The sequence below is a fragment of the Rhinolophus hipposideros genome, assembly GCF_964194185.1.
Source record: "Rhinolophus hipposideros genome assembly, chromosome: 15".
In the NCBI taxonomy this organism is placed as follows: domain Eukaryota; kingdom Metazoa; phylum Chordata; class Mammalia; order Chiroptera; family Rhinolophidae; genus Rhinolophus; species Rhinolophus hipposideros.
In genome coordinates this window covers 4,316,636-4,338,329 of record NC_138061.1, presented here as the reverse complement: position 1 = coordinate 4,338,329, position 21,694 = coordinate 4,316,636, and the positions used below count along the sequence as shown (strand labels likewise).

General features: G+C 47.1%; 2 protein-coding genes across 5 annotated transcripts in view; one reads left to right on the top strand and one right to left on the bottom strand.

Moving 5' to 3' along the window:
* DOCK1 (dedicator of cytokinesis 1) overlaps window positions 1-21,694 on the top strand; it is a 453,094-nt gene that overhangs the window by 161,679 nt on the left and 269,721 nt on the right. For both annotated transcript variants that reach the window (XM_081074113.1, XM_081074112.1), the window contains exons 26-27: window positions 8,384-8,511; window positions 10,309-10,404. In XM_081074113.1, coding sequence (XP_080930239.1) covers window positions 8,384-8,511; window positions 10,309-10,404 — 224 coding nt within the window. The remainder of the gene's footprint in view (window positions 1-8,383; window positions 8,512-10,308; window positions 10,405-21,694) is intronic.
* The window catches only part of INSYN2A (inhibitory synaptic factor 2A), a 57,258-nt gene continuing 52,665 nt past the window's right edge, over window positions 17,102-21,694 (bottom strand). For 2 of the 3 annotated variants that reach the window (XM_081074114.1, XM_081074115.1), the window contains exon 4: window positions 17,102-19,686. In XM_081074114.1, the coding sequence (XP_080930240.1) occupies window positions 19,503-19,686 (184 nt within the window). In that variant the 3' untranslated portion in view covers window positions 17,102-19,502. The remainder of the gene's footprint in view (window positions 19,687-21,694) is intronic. The other variant, XM_081074116.1, reaches the window with a different exon arrangement.

Here is a 21,694-nt window from a genome sequence, read left to right as displayed (position 1 = left end):
ACCACTTACACAGGGGCGTCTCGTCACTCGGGTCAGAAACACAGGGCGGGGCAGTTGGATCACCTTCATTTCACAAAGAAACTTGTTCAGGAAGGAAAAAATGACGAACCAAGGGTTACTCAGTGTGAATTTCTTCTCTTGGTCCTGCTAACGATTATGACTTGTTCCATTAAAGCGATTCTTGGAAAAACTGAAGTTGCATTTGACATGTGAAGACACCGCAATCATACATGTTTACCCACATGTGCACATGCATGGATTGGTTGCCCTAAGGCACCCTGGCCTCAGGACCAGGTGTCACTTCCGACTCCGCTGCTGCTTAGCGGTGCCGTCCCTGTGTCCCTTCACTCTGGCTCTTGTTCCCACACCTGTACGGCGTGGACATAACTAACTGGGCCCTGTGATCCCTCCATTGCGAACTCCGTTTTCTGCTTTTGTGTTGCTTGAAAACTTGGATGGAGGGAGAAAGTCACGTGAACAAATTGAATCGTGTGGGCACATAGTTCTTAGGTGGTTGAAAACTAAGATGATTGTCTGTAAAAGACGACTGGTAACCAGCCCCCATTTATGTGGGTCTTACTGTTTAATGTTCACTAAGTGTTACTCTGGATCTCAGTTCTATGCAACAGGTTCAAGGTTGCATTATTAAATGTACATGATGGATCATTTGTTTAATGTGACCAAACTAAAACTTAACAAGCCCATTACTCAGTGTTCATAAAGTGAATGTTGTAAATGGACAGATTCATTCTTGTATTTGCCTCTTGCTTTGACGTAGAGCTGGAACGGGGTTATACACAGATATTCTGCTTGGACATCTGTAAGCGGAGAATGCCTGTTGAATACTTTTTATAAAGATTAATATTTTGTACTCTGTGCCCATTACCAGAGCATTACTCATCATGGCTTCAGCTCGTGCAGCTGAGGATGAGCAGATGTCGAGTTATTGCCGTCTGTAATCAGTGCGGGTCGTACCGGGAGGGAGGCGGAGGGCGGCTGGTGTGCTGCGAGACCGCTGATCCCCACAGGAGATTCGCATGGAGTCTGGGCCGTCCCATTCCTGCCCGCTTGGCGGGGCTGACTGCTTCTCTCTGTCCACGCTAATTCTGGCTTCCTTGGAGGTCGTGCGTATGCCTTGACTCAGAGCTGACGGGCCCTGGTAAGTCCCCAAGTCACACACATGTGACGGGAGGTGTGACAGGAGAGAGCTGTGGCCCCGGATCTGCTCCAGTGATGAGCAGCAGGTCACCCATGTGAGCGCTTGCACGTGCGGTCTGTGACATCTGCTCTCAGCACACGCTACGACTGCGCTGTCCAACAGAAACAGAACGCGGGCCACATGTTTAAAAAAGGACAAAACAGTTGGTGATATTAATTTTAATGACACATTATATTTTTGTCACCTGGTGGCTCTGAAATCCAATGTGTTTTTTATACTTACAGCACACCTCTATTTGGATGCTAAATTTTTGTCAAAGCTACTTGATCTGTATTTAATAAACATTTAATAAAACCCACCATTCAAAAGTGGATTTACATACCAAAGTTGTTCACAACATTTGTTTCCAATAACTAAATCAACTGTCATTTTTTACATTTACATGCAAATGACTGAAAATTAAGTGAAATTAGCAATTCCGTTGCTCAGTGGCAGGAGCTGCATTTCGGGCGCCCAGGGGCTACTGCATTGTGCCCTATGCTCTCAGGCACCCGTTTTCTTTGTGTACTTTTCGTTGCAAAGGCTGACTTTGTGTAGTAATATTGTTCTATTACTGTTATTGCAAGTTCCCGTTTATTGGATGCTCACTGTTTGCCAAATGCACACATTAGGTCATTTAATTCTCACAGTACATCTCAGAAGTAAACAACAGCCTCCTTCTTTTGCAAATAAGAACCAGAGACTGAGGGAGTGAGTTTAAGTACCATGCCCAAGATCCAAAGCAAAGCAGAGCGGGACGGGCTCCATGATTTCCTCCTGTGTGTGGGGGACTGAAGCTCGAGATCAGAAGCCATTCCCCACGTCTCACAGTGACGCAGGCTCCTGGACTGCTTCTTGTCAAGCGGTTGTCTCATCCCTTTTCCAAATGGGCATCCGTGGTCAATTTATTTAAAATATAAAGTTGGTTTTGGATTTGTTTTTGATTGTCAGATTCCCAGGCCATCTGTTTTGTGCCTAAAGGGACAAGTTGACACAAATTATCATGTAGAAATGACATTCTGTTCCTGGGAAAGGAAGGCAAGGGCATTCAGGACATCGAGTTGGGACGTCATAGGACAGGATACCATTCTCGCTTGCTTTCTAGGGACAGCGTCTCAGTCGTGCTTTAGAATAGTTCCCATCACGGCTGTGTATGTGTGTGTGTGGTATGTGTGTGAGTATGGTGTATATTAATGTGTGTGTGTGTGTGTAGGTTGTGTGTGGTATGTATGAGTGTGAGAGTATGTGTGTGGTGTTTACGTATGTTGTGTGTGGTGTGTGTGTGAATGTGTGTCTATATGTTGAGCGTTTTCTGGTGTACCTTCTTCGGAGCCCTAGATTTTTGGTCTGTGACAACATTTGAGAGATGTTACCGTTATTTCAAACTTGTGCCCCCAGCACCTCTTGGAAAAACAGAGCGTAGATAGAAATGCAGAAACAGAGACCCTGTTGAAGAACTGAGGGTTTCAGAGACTTGCATTGGTTTCGCTTTTCGAGAGGCCAGCCACATGGCAGGGGCACCTGGAGGCAGACCCGCTTATAGCTGCAGACGCTGTGATTGGACACTGTGTCCCTGTAACTGCTAAGGAGCCAAAGTGACACTTGCACATTCACATATGCGTGCGCACGCGTGCTGTTGCACACCCCCTCCCGGGCCAGCTTGGCCACCATCCAGTGAGACTGGGTCACCGGAAAGGCAGCAGAGGTCTTGTAGGGAGGCAGTTGTCCCTCTGATGTCTTCCAAGGATGGGCCAGGCTGCTCTGGACTGCAGGTCCCTCCTCCCCGCTTAACAGAAGTGCTGTGGTTTCCTGATGAGCGATGACCGTGGACAAAGTAAACATGCAACAACCACCTGACTAGGAGGAGAGAGCGAGTCTTCACAGGGTGTGTGTGTGCACGTACACATACACGTGTGTGTACACACATGCACATACACGCACGCACACACGTACTGCCTTCATCTGATCTTGGATTATGTGCAGGGGCTACTCCTCTTCATTAGAATAAGACGTCTGCTCTCGTGGAGATTGCATCCCAGTTCAGAGAAACATAATAGAACCCATGGTAGTTCACAGTGGTCCAGGAGTTGGGCAGCTGAGGCCTCTTTGTACCCAGGTCCATCGGTGGGCTGTGCTGGGTCATACAGACCCCAGCCGGCTTGTGTGGCCTCCAGCTTTGGTCCTGTCAGCCACTATGAAGGATTCCGGGCACTGCTTTTCTTCTTTTAGGGTCCTGCGGTGTTTTTTGAAGGGTGCTGCTGTCCCTGTGTTCCCCTGTCCTTGGAGGCCAGCATGAGATGCCTGGTGTGGTTTGTGTAACCTTTACGGAAAGTCTGGGGGCCTGGTGCCCTCTCTGGTCATCGGGTCCTATGGTTTGTGTGGTCAGGGCCGGAGCTGTGCCTTCGGGCTGCCAGGTGGCGGTCCTCCACACTGGAACACGGGGCTGCTTTTACAGTCCTGCACGTGTGCTCTCATCTCATCCTCTCAGCGAACTTCGCTTACCCCATTTGCCCACTCTTTCTGGACCAGCCATCGGTGGGGTGGGTTGGGAAAATGCACAAGTTGTGGACGCAGGTCTACCTGAAGGATTATAACACATGGTCTCTATGTTCTCAAGGGGCTAAGAGACTGAAATGTCTTTAAATGTGACAAAATGGCAGCAAAGTTTTCATATGTTTCTCAAAAAGATAGGATGGATAACAAAGCCTTGGGCTTGGGGCAGGCACGTTGGGCATTCCCACACGGTAGCCAGAGATGGTTGACAGCCGGAGATGAACAAGGCAGCTGACACTTCCTTCACCCTGGAGTAATTCTGACAAATGAGACTAACACACTCAATTACCCCGGAGAACAGTGAAGACCACAACTGCCTGTCCGGCGTGGCAGATAAATGGGGCAGAAAGGGATGGATTTCGGCCGGGCCATCTGGGTACCAGAACCTGAAGGGCTGTTTGTGCCATCTTTCAGTCTAGAACTGTGCTCCCCTCGTGTCCTAGGACTGTTCCTGGACACACCCTCCTCCCCCCGGGGCCTCTCCCTCGGTGGGTTCCTCCTAAGCTGGCTTGGAACAGCCCTGCCAAGCTTCCGTTGCCATGTTTCCTTTAATCATGTTGTTGAGGTCATCGCTGACCTGCTCCGATGTTTGTGGCTCTAGCTCCTCCCTCTGAGATGTCTTGAGAATTTGACTTATTCTCCTGAATGGTGGGTGGTTGTGTAGGGCTGACCAAAAGTCACCTGACTGGGGCAGCCGACGGTTCATCCCTGTGGAGGGTGCTTGTACCAGACAGTGTGTTTCAGACTGAAGGCAAGGGGACCACCTGGAGACGTCCGCCATGGGGAGGGACCCAGGCAGGGCTGGACTCAAGTAGGTTCGCGAGGGACCTGCTCGCCCGCTGGGCTCTACAAGGTGGTGTGTGGCCCCTACAGTGGGCGCTGTGTTGTGTTCAAGGTCCAGCCACAGGTCAGGAGCTACTAAGGGCAGATAGGGTATGTGAATGTCGAGATTGCATGGGAAGGACACGCTTTGGGATGTTTCTGGGATGCATGTATCTGTGCGTCTGCATTTTGGGCAGATGCATTTTCAGTCTGGATTCTCTGCCACGAAGTCATTTTCTTGAGGTGTTTCCTTGGACTGGCTTCGTCCTTGGGTGCCTCTATGACACCTGTGTACCCTCCTACACCGACAGCATGTCTGGCTCTTGGGAGCACGTCCGTCATGAGTTCTAGAGGCTGTGGCTTTGGGGGGATGCTGTCCCTGGGGCCCGAGTTCATCCAGGATCACAGGAAGTTGTGGGTGGGACGAGAATGGAATTGTGCGAGGGCCCCCTGACATCCAGGGGCGTAGACTTGGGGGGACCGTCCTGGTCCCCACAGGACAGCGCCTTCTCCGTGTGCCGTGCTCCGGCCCCTAACCTTCTGCAGACTGAAGACCTCACAGCCAGCAAGCCCGGTCTGCCTGTGCTCAGGCGTGCCGCTCTGCGGCGTGTCAGGCCTCACTTCTGCCTCAGCACTGGTTACTGTGCTTAGGAAGTCAGCAAGGGAATTCTGACGTTTACAGGACAGAACTCTTTCTGAACAAATGGAGTTGTTTCCAGCCCTTTCCTGAGGAATAAACCAAAGTGGGGTTTGTCACACTCTGAGCATGAAGCTCCTCCTGCTGTCCCCCTGGAAGACACTGAGGCAGAAGGGCTTGTGCTGTTCCTGCCTCCCCAGCTCTCCCCGTCTGCACCCCGCTCCGGAGGGCTTCTAACGGGGTCTCTGCATACTTATCTCAGCAGTTCTGATGTGGAATGCTTGGGGTTTTTTTTCTTCCCCCTGCCCCGCATATTGAAAAGGGAAACTAATGCAAAACATTGCTTTGACGTCTCATTCACATTGGAACTCCTACAATGTAAGATCTTAAATACAAGCTGAGTATATTTAACGTTTCAGGGCGCTGCCTTCTCTCGGGCTCGGCATGTTGGAAGGGCAGTGGCCGGGCACTCGCACAGCGCAGAACCGGCGGTAAACATCGGAGAGTTCATATGGGAGAGCGAGTGCTGCTGGAGTCCAGTGGGACTTCCCAGCTGGGAGAGACAATTAGGAATTGCATTTCATCTGTAAGCTCGTTTTTGTCTCTCCTTATTGTTCTTTAATTTTCTGAACAACTTTTTCTCTGCACCCATCTAAAAGCCACATGAAGACACCAATGTTCTTTGGCTCCGATCTTACACCCCACCGTCCCTGCATTTCACAGCCATGCTTCCAGGCATGGTGCCTGCTCCTTTTCCTGTTTTGGTCCCTCCTCCGCCGGCCCCAGGAAGCTGCCTGGGGAAGGAGGCTACGGCTGAAATTGCCACCTGGTGAAGCTGTCCTCGTCCACTCAGGCTTGCTGCCACATTGACCACCTCATTCTCCCTTGTTTCGGGTGACTTCGCCCATCTCTGCCTCATCCCACATCTTTCCTTGGCCCATCTTCATGGCCCGTGTGTCTCCTATGTCCTGAGGCCATTCACAAATTTTCCTTCTCATTCTGCACATGCCCCGTTCCTTGGCTTTCTTTACGCTCAGAGGCTGATGACTACCCAGTCTGTATTTCTGGGCCCGAAGTCTCCTTCAGCCTTTGGAACCCTCTCTCCATTTGCCTGCTCGATGGAGTTAATAGGTGTCCAGTGGCAGCTCAGGCTCAGCTGTCCAAAACCAAACCCTCATCAGTTTTTCTCCCTTAAACCCACTTCTTTTCCGTTTCCTCTCCTTGGAGGCCCCGTGAGGCTCCTTGGATGGCAGAGTCATCACGAGGATGCTGGGCTTCGTGTCTGGGTCTCCTTTCTCCCACTCTCCCATCCAAAGTCCGTCAGCCCGCAGGTTGGGCAGCCTGCCTCCAGTGTCTCTGATTCAAGGCCTCTTCCTTAAGAGTCAGCTGGAGCTCGGACCGTCATTATTTCCTGTCTGAGTTACTGCGTAGCTAATGGACCCGTTCCGGGCCTCCCTTCTCCACTGCCTTCCATGGGCACACCATTGAGGACCTCTAGCCTTTTGATCTGATCACCTCTCTCCTCTGTCATGTTCTATAGTTCCCTGCCCCCTTCCACCCCACCCATCATGTTCAGGATGAAATCCAGCCGCCATCTGCCCTCCTTCTCCACACCTTTCTGAACAGGGCATGTGCTTCTGTGAATATATCAGCTTCCATCTCACAGACTGTGTGTCTAGTGGTCCCTTTCCGGGATTGTTTTCTCCGTTGCCCACTGCCCCACATGGCAAATTCCTGTACTTCATGCCAACAGGTGAAGATATTGCTTCCTGAGCTTTTACCTCCAAGGTCAATACTTGCTTCCCACTGCCCCCTCCCTCACATACTCGTGCATTAGCTCAGGGATCTGCGAGGCCAGAGAGAGGCTGGTGACGAGCCAGCCTCTGTGTCACAGCAAGTCTCCTGTCCTGAGCATGTAACCTGTGTCAGACCCCCGACCTTGTAGGGGTACATGGTGCCTTGTAACTGTGAGTAGCTAGTGCCATCGTCCCCATGTTAGAGATGAGGAAACTGAGGCTCAGAGAAGTGACGTGAGCTGCCCTGCTAGGAAGCCAGTGGAATTTGATGTCAGGCAGCGTCCCTCCAGAGCCTGAGCTCTCAGCTCCCTGCAGGTTGTCCCTTTGCAAGTGTAGACCCAGCAGAACATTGTCCCCGAGTGAGTAAAGACCCAGGGAGGTGTCTGTAGGTTGTGACTCGCGGAGCTCAGAAACCTTTAGGGGGTGGTGGTACATGAGCAGAAGGAAACCATGCTTCGGTTCTTCGAGGAATAATTGAGGATAGCTGCAATTCAATAATTTTTGTTGTAGGAAGTATTTCCTTTAAAGTTGCAAATCACTGAGTTTGTAACTACTCAAACTTAATTAAAACCCCAGTGTGTGTTTGAGTTTGTTATGTGCACAGAGGGGATATGCATGTATGTGTGTTTATACTCGTACGTAACTCGTACGTATGATAGGGGCTTCCCCTTATTCACAGAGGAGACATTCCGAGACCCCCAGGGGATGTCCCAATTGTGGATCGTACCGAACCCTATGTATACTGTTTTTTCAGACACATGCACACCTATGATAAAGTTTAACTTATAAATTAGGCACAGTAAGAGATTAACAACAATAACTAATACTAAAAGAGAACAATTACAACAATATACCATAACAAAAGTTGCGTGAATGTGGTCTCTTTCTCAAGTGTGGTATTGTACTGTATATACAGTGTGGATATGCTGGACGGAGGGGTGACTCATGCCCAAGCTGGATGGAGCAGCGCAGTGCCAGATTTCATCACGCTGCTCAGAAGAGCACGTGATTTAAAACTGATGAATTGTTTATTTCTGGAATTTTCCATGTACTATTTTTGGGCCACAGTTAACTGTGTGTAACTGAAACCGCAGACAGCGAAACCGCGGATAAGGGGGGACTACTTCCTGTTTATGAAGTACTGTATATTTACATGAGGTACACCCATGTATTCACGGCCATGGGAATTTGGTGTGAAAATTATTTACACAGCAATATAAGTGATTTCCGCTCTCCAGATGTCAGTTGGCAGATGGAAATGTAATGTGCTTGAGAACATTGAGAACAGTGTAGCGTGCTAGGAAAACAAGCTGCTAGCAAGCACGAGTTGCGTCTTGGTGGGTCTCCCGGTAACTGGCGGCCCCGTGTCCCCTGCAGATTGCAGAGAGATCCTGCTCCCCATGATGACAGATCAGCTCAAGTACCATCTGGAGAGACAGGAAGACCTGGAGGCCTGCTGCCAGCTGCTGAGCAACATCCTGGAGGTGCTGTACAGGAAGGACGTGGTGAGTCACGGCCCTGCTTGCTCAGGCCCTCACCTAGGTCGGTAGTTCACGTGAGCCCCAGGCTCGGGGTACAGAGGCACGTTCGAATCATTCAAAAAGAAATGGCTTTGATTGTGAAGGTTAGCCTCTCTCCTTCTCCCTGCAGAGTTGCACCCTCAAATTATTTTTGTTTCTGTATAAGGTATGCTAATTGTATTACAATGTTTATTCTTCCACATTAAATATATATATACAATGTTTATTCTTCCACTTATATATATATATTTAAGTTTATTTGCTGTGACTTCTCAGCTAAATGCCTCCCAAGACTTGTATTTTGATCGTTAAGTTCAGACAAAGGCTTTGATGTTAAAAGTTGGAAATAAACAAGTGGAGGCTAATTACCTACGTGCTTTTTTTTCCCCCGATTCTGATTCTTTTAAAGTAATACATGCACATAGTAGTTTGGGGGTATTTTTTTTTTTTTATTGTTGTTCTTTTTCTTAAGTCAGTGGTACTTCTACGAGTTTTGAGAAGAGCAACTGAGCAGCTTTCTGCCATTCTCCCCAGGTTTTTCTTCTCCCCATGGGTAATTTCTTTTGGTGCTTTATTAGCTAGTTTTTTTGTTTGTGTTTTTTTGTATAGTATTTCCTTTTGCATTTCTAAATTGTATGCTTTTTCCATTGACCTTTTTTCTTACTCAAAAGTTAGTGCAAGCACGTGTGGAAAAGTCTGACCCAATGGTTCGCCATACTCAGTATAGCCACCATTTTGTGCCCAGGTGTGCATACTCAGGTAACATCATTGGCTTTCCAGGTGTGTCGGGAAAGGTGTACAGGGCCTTGGCCATCTCTACCCGAGCCCTGGACAGATTGGCCTAGATTTTCAAGTTGGTGGGTCTGGTTCTTAGCTTCCTGCCACATGACGTTTGGACACCTTTCCAGTCAACACACACACACACACACACACACACACACACACACACGTCCTGCCACACACACGTCCTGCCCTGGCTCATTCTCTTAGAGCCCAATTAGTACCCTTGAAGAAAGAGATCGGATTGAATTAGTTCACAGTGATGATGGCTGCACCAGCTCTTCTGGGTACCTTGCCTTTCAAAGCCTGTGGAAGCCTGCACCCAGAGGGCAGCCCCCTGTGGTCCCATTCCAGGACCCCCCTCCCTGTTTTTGTGGAGAAAGGGTTGGGAGTAAAGGGGTCGGTCGAATGGCCAGACCTCATGCCGGCGGTGGTGCTTGCCCACGCCGTGGCAGAAGTGCCTGTGGAGCGTATTTCAGCATTTTCAGAGTTCATGAAGAACCTCATCACACGCTGAAAAAGAGCAGGTTTTCACCGATAGAAATTCCAAGACCCATGCATTTCAGGCAGTTGCCAAGAGGGCGTGTGAACATTATGTTGCATGTGCCAGTTGCCCACGTGAGCGGGATGGTCTTGTAGGGCCCTGGACGGTTGTCATCTGCCGTCCCCCCATTTACAAACAGCCACATGTCTTTAGAAAATTAATTGGCAGGCTAACCAGGGGCCATGAACATAATATTGTTTAAACAGACTTGCTTTTATTGTTAAGGTTTGCTTAAATTACTTTGATTATATGACAAATTATTGTTAATGGGCTAGAATTAATAAAATGGCTTGCGTTTTCTTTGAAGGCTTTCCCCTTTGACAGGGACCAGTTTTCATCTTGTTAAGGGTTAGAATTGGTTTACTCTTCATGGGGTAAATGAATTCAGTGGCAGCCGCCGGGGCTCGCGGCTAATGACCGTCCTGGGCTTTGGTGCTCATCCACGGTGTGTCCCCCAGGGCCCGACGCAGAGGCACGTCCAGATAATCATGGAGAAGCTACTACGGACAGTGAACCGAACGGTCATCTCCATGGGGCGGGACTCCGAACTCATTGTAAGTACTTGGGGCGCACGCGTGGGCATGTCACTGTGGCTAAGTGCCTCTTTCCTGGGAATGCCATTTACTTTGTCTCCTGGAAATCCATCTGGGCCTTTTACGTGCCTTTGAAACTAAGCTTATTTCCCTACAACCTAGTGAGCGGATGAGGTGCATGTATTCACATTTATTTACAGTCTGGTCTATACAACGTGCTCGTTTTCCATGAGTTTAGAAGCCACTGTCAAAGTTGGAGGTGACCAAGCCAATGTTTCGGAGACAAAAGCATTTGGTTTTAATTTCCTCATTACTTCTAGTGAAGGATGTATATTTTCTTCTAAGACCTCATTCTTCTGGAAGTTTCTTTCTACGTATTTCCCTTTAAGATACCATTAATACAGTGTGAGATGTCGATACTGTATGACGGAATTGTACACCTGAAAATGTCATAACAGACCTTAAAAAGTAACTGAGGTCCTCCAACGTAGCTGTTTTGTTTTCTGCTCTAATGTGCTGTTTCTCTTACACAGAGTCCTGAGGCATGGGATAGTATCTTTTTTTTTCAGGATATTTCTAATAATTTAGACAGTGTCACGCTTTATATTATGGTGCCTTTTTTCTAGAGTGTATCGTTTTCCTCCTCATCCCCCCTTATTCTTACACTGGGTCTCTTAAGCAAAAGATGCACGTATAGGTACCATTTAATTTCTGTCATTTCTCATACATGGTACCATTTAAGTTTGTTTTGATGGCATTTCGAAAAACAGAAAAATAACTTCCTCAATGAAAGAATAGAAAATCCGGTTCGAGTTTCCACTGACCGTCGGGTCTGGCCTGTCGGTCTTCCTTGTGTGGCCTCCGTTCCCGCTGCATGTCGTTAGAGGAGGCAAGATGACACACGTTTCTATCGGAGGACAAAGCAGGAACATAGCACTGGGCCTGTGTTGCTTTCTGTGGCTGATGGGAGGATAAAGGAGGCAGATTGGGTGAATACAGATGGGGGCCCAGTAGGAAGTGATCACTTCTCAGTGTGTTTCCGCCCAGTACAACAGTCCCCGGCTGTCGCAGAGCTCAGCACGTTATGTTTAGATTTCCCTTTTTAAGGTATAGCTCATTTAGGTTTGGACGAGAATGTGTGTAAATTAGGAAATAAAGTATTTCTAGTAAATTAGCTTTATTTGCAGCGGGCTTTTCCAGTTCCTGGAAACGTCAACATGTTGGCCTCTTCATGTTTCTCATCATAACTTATTTCCTCATCGTAACCTATTTCCATGGGAATACGTTCTTCTGTAGTCTTGAAACACCTTTGTCAAAACTGGGGGAGACTGAGCCCCCTGGAGCGAGACTTGGGTGAGTCTAGGAGCACTCCCGACGTCTGGTGATCCTGTCTTCTTGGGCTTGTGCCATGGGTGCCCTTCGAGCACTGTAGTTGTGGAAGTGATAGAAGACCTTAAGTAGAATGGATGAATGACGTGTGGCTTGAAGTTGAAATAAGTTTTGTGTCATTGTGCTAAGACCCCTGTTGGAATGGGCTGGATTAGCGAGCATGGGGTGACATAACGGTGCTCAGGGGGTTACAGTGAGTGAGTGATGGGCTCTCATAATGGGCAGGTGGGGAGGTGGCTGGTGTGGGGGCAAGTGAACTGAAGGGATCCTGTCTCTGGTTAGGGGCTTGACTCTTGGTGGGTGTTCACTCAGGTCTCAGCCCGCTGGCCAGGAGTCACCTGGGGAGACAAGGGCAGGGAGGATGCCCATAAAGGTTTCAGTGGGTCCTTGAACTTGGAGAGACAGTAAGACATGCTCACAGCTCAAGCACAGGATCCAGCGAAGGGTGAATGGAGCGTGGTGTCTTCTCTCAGACCTTGTGGCCCAGGATGCCCCTGGGAAATTACTCAGGTCTCAGGCCACTAGTATTAATACTACTGGCGATAATACTAGCTGCGGTTCATCAAGCATCTGTTCACATGCTAGCCACCGTATGGCTCATGGCAAGATGCACATTTAATTCTCCCCTTCATCATGTATGTGCAAGTACAGACAGTGCCCTGTGCGGAGACAGGAGGTTGTCCGAAATCCCTCACCTAGCATGGCAGCTCTCATTGGGAGCCCAAGTTCCGTGCCAGAGCTGGCTGCCTTCGTCTCTTGTAGGGCTGAGACTCGTGGTGCAGACCTCCGTGGTATGGCAGGAAGTGTCAAAGGGGACTGTGAACCATTCCTCGCTCCCCCTCCTTGTCGGGCTCGCAGCTGTCCAGGCCAGAAGGCACCTTTCCATCGTCCACCTTTCAGTCATTTCCCTGGGCCAGATGCTATGATCTCCTGGCAGTACGAGAGTCAGACCAAGACTTGGGTGCCTGTTCCCTGGAGGGCCTGGAGGAACCTGTGTTCTGAGGAACCCTTCGGAGGCCCCAAGAGCAGCCCTTGCACATTCTGAGGAGGGGTGACAACAGGGACCCACACTCACTCTTACCCTGCTGTGGCCGACCGAGATCCTCCGGAGTAGTTGCAGTGGCCCGAGGCCAGCTGCCCACATCCAGGCCCAGTTCCCTCCTCCCGGACCTTCTCCAGAAGCCTCCGGAAGCAGGAAGTGGTTTCAGGTCCTTAGCTGACTCCTCCCACTTCCACCATCGTCAATAAGTATCTATTGAAGGAGTCCAGAAATTCCGTTTGTAAAACTAACTCAGCTGTTGTGGAAGGAATCTCAAAAACAAACAATTCTGAATAAGCTGCATTTGTTTCATGAGCCATGAAGATAGCATGAAGAGTTTTCAGGAAGGGGATTGGCCATGTCAGACTAGTGTTGTTTAGAAGGCTCTCTCAGTCACCAAGGAGACATGTGTCCCTTTGTGATGTCTACACAGTGGTACGTCCTTGCTCCCCGGTGTCCTCAGAGGTAGGCTTCTGTGTTGGCTGCTTAATGTCGCTGCTGTTGCTCTGTGAATGCAGATTGGAGGAAGACCTTTGGGAAATGTCCCTGACCAGGTGAACAGTGGGCCTTCGGGAGTGGAAGAAGCCGAGGAAATGGTGTATAGGCCTTTTATGGGTAAACGGTAACACTTCACGAGTCAGTCCTCAGTGCTTGGTACTCGTTTGTGCATAAATGGAAAGGAGCTGGTGTGACTATGAGCCGGCCTAAAAATTCTAAGTAATCACTGAAACTGGACTTAAAAATTAAAGTGATAAGAAAAGTTTTCAATAGATACGCTTCACATAACAATTCATTCCATGATGTCGTCAGCAAGAATACTGGAGATGTGACCTCGGTTTCCATGGGAATAAGTTATTGGGAGGCGGTTGCGATATGATCAGGTCTCTCAATGTATGATGAAATTGAGAACCGGGAACTTCAGATGTTATTGGGTGAGCTGTGATGTATGGTATAATCCTTTCCTTTTATCTGTATCTGTGGTATTCTGTAAAACACTATGCAGTTTGTTGTATATAATTTGTTTTAGTTCATTTTATACTTTTCAACATTATATTTGACATGGGCTATTGGAATACACCTCATGCATAGGGTAAAAATATGCCACGATCCTAAGTATTAATATTATACTTTAAAAAAAAAAAGTAGAATTCCATTTGGCAGGTAGAGCTTCATAGATCACGTGGATACCTAACACAGGGTCTGGCAGAGAAGCCTCGCGGTAACCTTGCCACACAGGTAGGATGCTGTTTTTTTATCTTGATTCCAGTGTCCTCTGATGCGGCAGAATAATTGAGCGAAGTGCTTACGTTTGTATTGTCTGACTTCAGTTTATTTTTCTTTTCCTCTTGGGAAAGCTTTCTTGGCCCTCAGCATTAGGCAGCGTTCTTCGTCTTTGGTGAGTTCTGAGCAGGTAGCCATGGTGGGCTAGGTGCTCTTGTCTTGTGGGCAGGTGGCCTGAGCAGCCATTAGGTGGGTGACTGGGCACCCCCTGCCCCGTGTCTTTGCTGGAATAACCGCTTGTACACAGAGCTGGGTTGTGAGCAGAGGAAATGAATACTAACCCACAGGAAGATCCCTTCTGGGATATTAGCTGCTGCTGCTTTCAAATGACTGGCTTTCCATTCTGTCAATGGGTCCTTTACAAATGTAATCGAGTGAGAAGGACTTCTAAAGATTTCTCTGTGGCCTGGCTACACACCAGAAGACTGGGGATTACCACTTCACGCAAAGAAAATGTGGGCCTCTTCTAAGGAAAGATCCCTGTGGAAAATCCCCAGAAGCAGGCTTAGGAAAGGGGCACTTTCTGCCTGGATTCTCTTCTTGCTCTCGTGACCACGACACCTCCCGGCTCCTTAGATCCACTGGTGGAATTTACTTTGTTGCCACTCTGAACTCCAGCTGCTGAGGACACTCACTGCTGGGGACGCTGACGGGGTGGGGCCTGTTTCATTGTGACGACAGCGCCATAGGTGGGAAGGACGCTGTCAGTGGAAACCCAGTACTCCCATTGAACCTGGGAGATTGATAAGGACCGGCCATGCTTGTCTCCATTTGGAAATAGTGTAATAGAAACGGTCTTTCAGTATATAGATCCCCTTTACTGAGACTGGTAACCAAGGCTTCACACAGGTGTCCTGTCTCCGTGCGTGAACATTCATTTTGCCATGTTTATTCTAATGGAGTTTATGAACGAATGTGCGTTTTAAAAAACGGCTGTATTAATCTTCATTTTGCAAAGGAAAATAATACGTTACAAAAGCTTCAAGTGGACAGTGTCTGGATTTTGTTTACGAGGGTCGTTAAAAGTGTGTCTAATGATATGTTTGGTAATAAATGTACTTTGAAAACATGTGGCTTTCAGAAAGTCATCGTGACAAGGGTGCACGTCAGCTGTGATGACATTATAAAAATCATTTTTACTTGGTATTTGTACAGCAATTTTTTTCCTGCCTTTCTTGGGTTTCTGTGGTCCTTAGTATTTTTTCAAGGTAGGTCACGGACTGTGGATTTACTGCAAAGGAAATAAAAACCACATCAGTGCCTGGGTAACATGGGCTTTGCATTTCTTGCAAATTCATACCTAACCGCAAAGGTCTCTTAATACTGAGCTGCTGCCTTCACAGGACCTCATCTGCCAGAATGTATGCTGTCCATTACAGTGTGATTAGTTGACACTAATTCACAGGATGGAATGTTATTCCTGAGTCATATAGCTCTTTTCTTCCCATGCCAAATATGCCAGTGGCAGCATTTTCTAGACAAAATGAGCTATGTCGGTGTGGAAAGCAGCTGCTGTGATCTTCACGTGACACTCACCAATGACACTGCCTTACGTAGTAGTCACGTCAGATTTAACTTGCTGATAAAAGTGCTCCTGAAAAATCAGCCCACCCAGGGTGGGCTTGGGAACGTGCTGCGTTGCTCCAGAGAGGGAGTGATGGACAAGCTCATGGCTGTTCTTGCTCTGTCTCTGAAAGGCAAAAGGCAAGCCTTCGGTGGTGTGGATTTTCACTTTGGTGGTGTGGATTTTGTGTAGTGACTGAGGGCTGTGTATCTGTGGTGCCGTGCCTGGGACGGTACCCGAGGAGACCGGCCTTGCAAGGCAGGCTCACTGTTACCATTTGAGATTGGGATCCATCTGCCTGATGCTGGTCCATTGACACCACACCTCACATCTCCATGGTGATGGACACCTTGGCAACCTCTAGGATGCGTGGGAAGCTTCTGCTAACTTCCCAGGCCCTTCCCAAGACAGCACGGGTTTCCCACACCTTGATTCACTCCCCATGAATACTCTGCTGGAACTAGGGGAGGGTGTAAGGTCGAAGCGACCCATACAGAGGTCCTGGGACCCATCCCCAGACGCCCATGGCACACCCTCAGTGCCTGATGGGCACCTGCGTGGCACAGAGTCCTTTGTTGTAGCTAGTGACTTACAAGAGAGGACCTCTGAGGCAGCAGGAGTAGTGGCTCCCAGACGGTTATAGCATGCGACTTGGAGTGTCCCCCCAATTGTCCGGGTAGTGCATTGGGTCTTACCCCCCATTCTGCACATGAGTTATCTTCATCCTCTTCTTTTCCCTGTGGAACTTGTGAGTGCAGTGGGAGCCTTTTTTCTCAGCCTACAGTGCCCCCCCCTCCAATCCTTGCAAGTAGACTCTGTTCTGCAGAGACCCGGAAAGGGGGTGGGGACCTCCTCTCCTGGGCTTTCAGGCAGACCTCTCCCTTGGGGAAGGGGTCAGTAGTGGACTGGTCTCCACAAGAGAGGTGGGGAGCTCAGCACAACTGGGGTGTGGGTCTTCCTACCAGGGGAGGGAAGACACAAGGAAGGCAGTGGTTGATTACCTGGGGCTGAGATCTGCTTGATGGGTGATGGAGAGAGAAGCTGTCTCCACGGGCCATGGCCGGATGTGCCATGAAAACACTGATGTGTTTGGTTGTCTATCTGAGGTTCTTTAAAAATTAGGTATCAGTTAGCCGGTCCTGCTGTGAGCCTGGAGGGTGCCCAGTGCCCTTAAGAATTGTCGCCCTCTCCTCCTGGCAGCCAAAGCCCATACGAGGGTGCATGGTCTGCTTAGCTGAGGCCCCGCTGGGTTTCACTCCCCCCCCTTCCTCGGCCAGGCCAGGCAAGTGGGCGGTACCCATGCCTCGTAATGGCCTGGTCTCCGGAAACCTCCATGAAGTTCTTTGCAGCCTGAGTGTCCTTCTTTCCTTATTATTTTCTGAGATTTATTCTATTTTCCCAAATTACTGAGACCATGAAATAAGCTTAAACGACACACGAAACATCACCTTTGATTTTTTTTATTTAAAAACTAATAAAGAACTTAGTGACAAGTATAATAATTTAATCTCTATACGTAATGCCATGAGTACATCTACATATGAGGGAACACTGTACTTTTTACCTTGGTTTTGTATCAAAGTTTTGACTTAAATCTTTCTAAGAGAAGGATCATCATCTGTTAGTGACACACTGCAATTAAACTATGAAATGATTTTGGAAATAGTTTTTCCTATTCTGAAGACACTATTATTTTTATATAGTAATTAGTGTATCTTCAGGCTCCTTTTCGACTCTGAATTTTTTTTTCTTTTTTTTTTTCTTTTTTTTTGTTTTGTTTTTGGTCTAGACTGCTTTCAAACAGTGACATTATTTTGTTTACTAGGATGTCCTCTTGACAGATTTATAGTACTAATTAAAAAGCTGCTAATACCCTTATTTCAATTCACTGAGATAGTTGGAATTCTTAAAACACAAGGAGAGATAACTTGTTGCAAACATTTTTATAACCTTTGTTAAAAACAGTATAAAATACATGAAACACAGGTTTTAAATTTTCTGTCTACAGGAAACAATTGCACTTCCTTCTTGGTACAGAATTGACGTGTTCATTCTTCTTTTGCACAAAAATATTTCTCGGTTCTGTTTACTGATTTTCCAGGATTTGTCTCCTCATCTAGTGTTTCCACAAAAGATGTGTATTTTTCTTTGAATTAAAGCATACATCTGCGGTGTAGCTGGAGTAACCCCCAAAGAACGTTCACACGATATGCTCTTTTCATTTATTTCAAGTTCATGTCTGATTGCGGATGACGAGGTCCTTGTCGAATCAAACCACTTAGAACTCAAGTGGATTTGCTGTTGAGTCTGGAGGAAAATGCACAAATAGCTCCAGTCTGAAAACTGCCTCAGGTAGAGAGCCTTCTGTTCCGGGGGCCACTGTATTTTTGGCGTCTAGTTGATGAGGTGTGCATGTCCGCACTAGATTAGATATGAAACTGTTGGACAGAAACTTGAAGACTAGGTTTTCTTGTATATTCACAAACTATTCAAAATTTAAGTTACGCCGTAAAAGGCAAAATAAGATCCCTGCTTCCTAGTGTGAAAAGCACAAATGGAGACACAAAGTCATCAATAGACGAGGGGCTTTTGATTTCTATAAAAAGATACTTGCAAAGGAATGAGTGAAAAAATAAAGGAACTAAGATTTATATTGCAATGTGTCATCAAAAGAGAACTCTATCACTGTTTGTTTAAAAAATACCTAAAAACATTTGATTCACAGCTTTCCCCTAGGTATTTCATTTAGTACCACTTACTAACAGGTTAAACGTAGGTGACATTAAGTTTGTCTGATGGTAGCAGCAAAACTACACACGCTGTTTCTCCTTGAGATGGTCGGGTCTCCCACCGTTGTGACAACGCATACCGAACTGTATAAAACATCTGCCCGCGCTCTGGTGCTCAGCGGCGTCTCGGAGATTGATCCACAGAAACACTTTCCGGTGGCAGAGTATGCCTGTGATTCATGGTGACGCTGTCATCTATTGCGTATCTCTAAGTGTGCTTTCACATTCCTGCCAGCATTTATCATTTGGCCTTTTGGTACCAAAAGATTACCAATGAGATCTAAGAAAGCTTAGTGTCCAGTAGCTTGGACCCTGTCCACTTGCACTGATTAAAGGCATGTCCTGACTTTGGGGGACTCCTGGTTGCTGGCCGGAAAAATGAGCAGTAAACATGTCGCGTGTCTGGAAATGTGGAGAATGCTAAATTCGAGGTGTCAGTGTGACACTGAGATGTGGTCACTTGGCTTAGCGCTACAGCACATGAAGGCAAATATACAGATAGTCACATTTTAGAGATTATTCATGGTCTCTGACCACTTGAAAAAATTGTGCTTTCTCCAGAATTTCATGTGCTGAAAATTGCACTCACCCCCTGCTTATTTGAAAAGTGAAACGTAAAAATGAAGTCCTTTGCAAACATAAGGCTTGCTTTTTCTTCTCATTATTAAAAAAATCCCCAAAACATAAAGGCTTGAAAAGAATTATGAGTTTTAGCTGTGTACAGAGTGACAGCCTGCCATTCTGCAGGTTGATAACATAACACTTGCCGATCTGGGTGGGATAGAGTTTGTACTGGTTGTCTTTGACTACATAAGTTTCATTTCAGATTTTACGTCCCACATCCGCAAACTGCAAAGCACAGCTGGCAAGTTGTGACACTGAATACCTTGCGTCTCCTAATTAGTTGTTAGTACAAAGGCCTTTTTGGTAAGCAGGGTGAGAACCCGGTGACACAGAGTCAGCCACAGTTCCCTCGACCCTATTCGTTTTGGAAAAGGATTTACTCAACTGCAGTGGGTTTTAAAGACGGCCTTTAGACTGCAAACACTGTGAGTTTTTAAAGGAACCAGAGTTTCCATCTTCCATGTTTTTTAGATTCAGTTTTGGATTTTTGCTTGGGAGCTGAGGAGTAAGTCTCCTGAGAGTAAGGCGAAGGTGCAACCTGAGTTTCCTCAAAAGGATGGAGATTCCTCAGAACTGGCTGGAGTTTGTCTTCTTGCTGCTTAAAATCTAGCTCCACACTAGAAAGAAAAGAAGGACAATTTAGTGCTTGGTCTTTCACATAATATAAAGATCCCCCTGAATGACAGCAAAATTTGGTGACATTGTTCAGGGTGACTGATCATTCGTACTGTGTTTATAATGAATTTTGTGACTCGGCATGAAGCACTGGGCTGAATGACATGTTTTAGCTCTATGTCACGGTGAACTGCACTTGACCCTTGAATGGCGTGGGGCTTAGGGACGCTGCCCTCCATTGCAGTTGAAAATCTGCGTATAACTTTTGACTCGCCAAAAACTTAACTACTACTAGTCAACGGTTGACCAGAAACCTTACCAATAACATACATGGTTGATTACCACGTATTTTCTATGTAATATGTACTATACACTGTATTCTTACAATAGAGTAAGCCAGAGAAAAGAAAATATTATTGAGAAAATCACAAGGAAGAGACAATATATTTATGGTATTGACTGAACAAAATCCTTGTAAAGCAGACCCACAGTGCAAACCCGTGTTGTTCAGGGTCAAGATCAGTTTATTATCTTGAAAAACTAACTCATTTGCTTTCATTGGGAACCTCTGAATTGTTAGTGTACACAGTTGGCGTTGAAGTCTGCACCGCCATGGACCACAAAACGACATTTTGGTCAACAACAGACCGCATATACGGGGGTGGTCCGTAAGATAATGATGGACTGAATATTCCTATCCCCTAGGGATGTCACGGGCGCCAGAATGTCACAGCACAACGCATTCCTCACGTGTCTGTGATGCTGGTGGAAGCAGACCTACTGCACTGCCAGCCCTAGAAAAGTGTAAGAGGTACAGTTACGTACAGCGCGTGATACTGGATAATAAACAACCCTGTTACTGGTTTCTGTCTTTACTAAGCTATAATTTTTGCCATCACTTGAGAGCGTACTCTGTGTACGTATAGAAAAGAAAGTTTGCTGTAAAACAGTGTGCCGGGTTCCACCGGCAGTTGCCTCAGACACCTCGTGTTTGTCGCGTCTCCTTCCATCATTTTCTCTTGCGCTTGATGGAGTCTCTTGTTGTTCTGTACAGTTAACGTGCGGTATAGCCCAGGAGCCATAGGCTCTCCCACAGCCTAGGTGTGCAGTGGGCTCGACCATCTAGGTTTGTGTTCGTGCACTCTACGGTGTTTGCACGACGAAATCGCCAGACAACACCCTTCTCGGAACGCATCCTGTCGTGAAGTAGTGCGTGACTGTAATGCGTTTGTTGAAATGACAAATGTGACATATGAGTAATCCTTTGGCTTGTCCACACACTGCACGTATGTGCCTCCTGCACTAAAAGCTAACCAAAAGTATGAGTGTTCAGGGGGCATCTTAGTACACATACGTCCGATGTACGACCCCTCTATTACTGTGCAGCTTTTCTCAAGATCAAGAAATCCATTTATCTCACCTGAAGCAGTTGTGAAATGAAATGACCTTGGCTTACATTCTCCTGGTAAAATCTGAACCACTGAAAAAACTGATTAGGAGCCAAAGAATCTAACATTGGGCAAAACAGTGTGTTTGTAAGTCAACGCCATTGGACATCATTCAGTCGTTATCGAAGACAGTTTTGCAGGCAAAAACCTAGATAGTGTTTAGTGAAAATAACTCCAAATTGTAATTATGTTGCTGAAGCCCAGTGATAATGTTTGTGTTAGAGTGACAGGATTAAAATGACTTTTTAAGTATATGTTGTTTCTTAGGAAGTTTCTTTAAAGACTGCTGTCACTTGCCCAGATTCCCCCTTCTCTTCTTGGCTTTGATGAGGACACTTGTTGATTCCCTAACCTTAAGAAACGCTTAACGGGTCCCCTTGGCATTTGGGATAGGACCCCCCTGGCCCAGTGTCATTTTTCTGTCATGGTCCTGGCATTGAGGAGCCTAGCTCCCTTCGGCGTGTCCCCCGTACCCCGATTAGGTGAACCTGGGCGCTGCATCGTGCCAAGCTTCCTGAGAATTCCACTCTGTGCTCTTCTGTGTCTGGTCTGGATGCCAGAC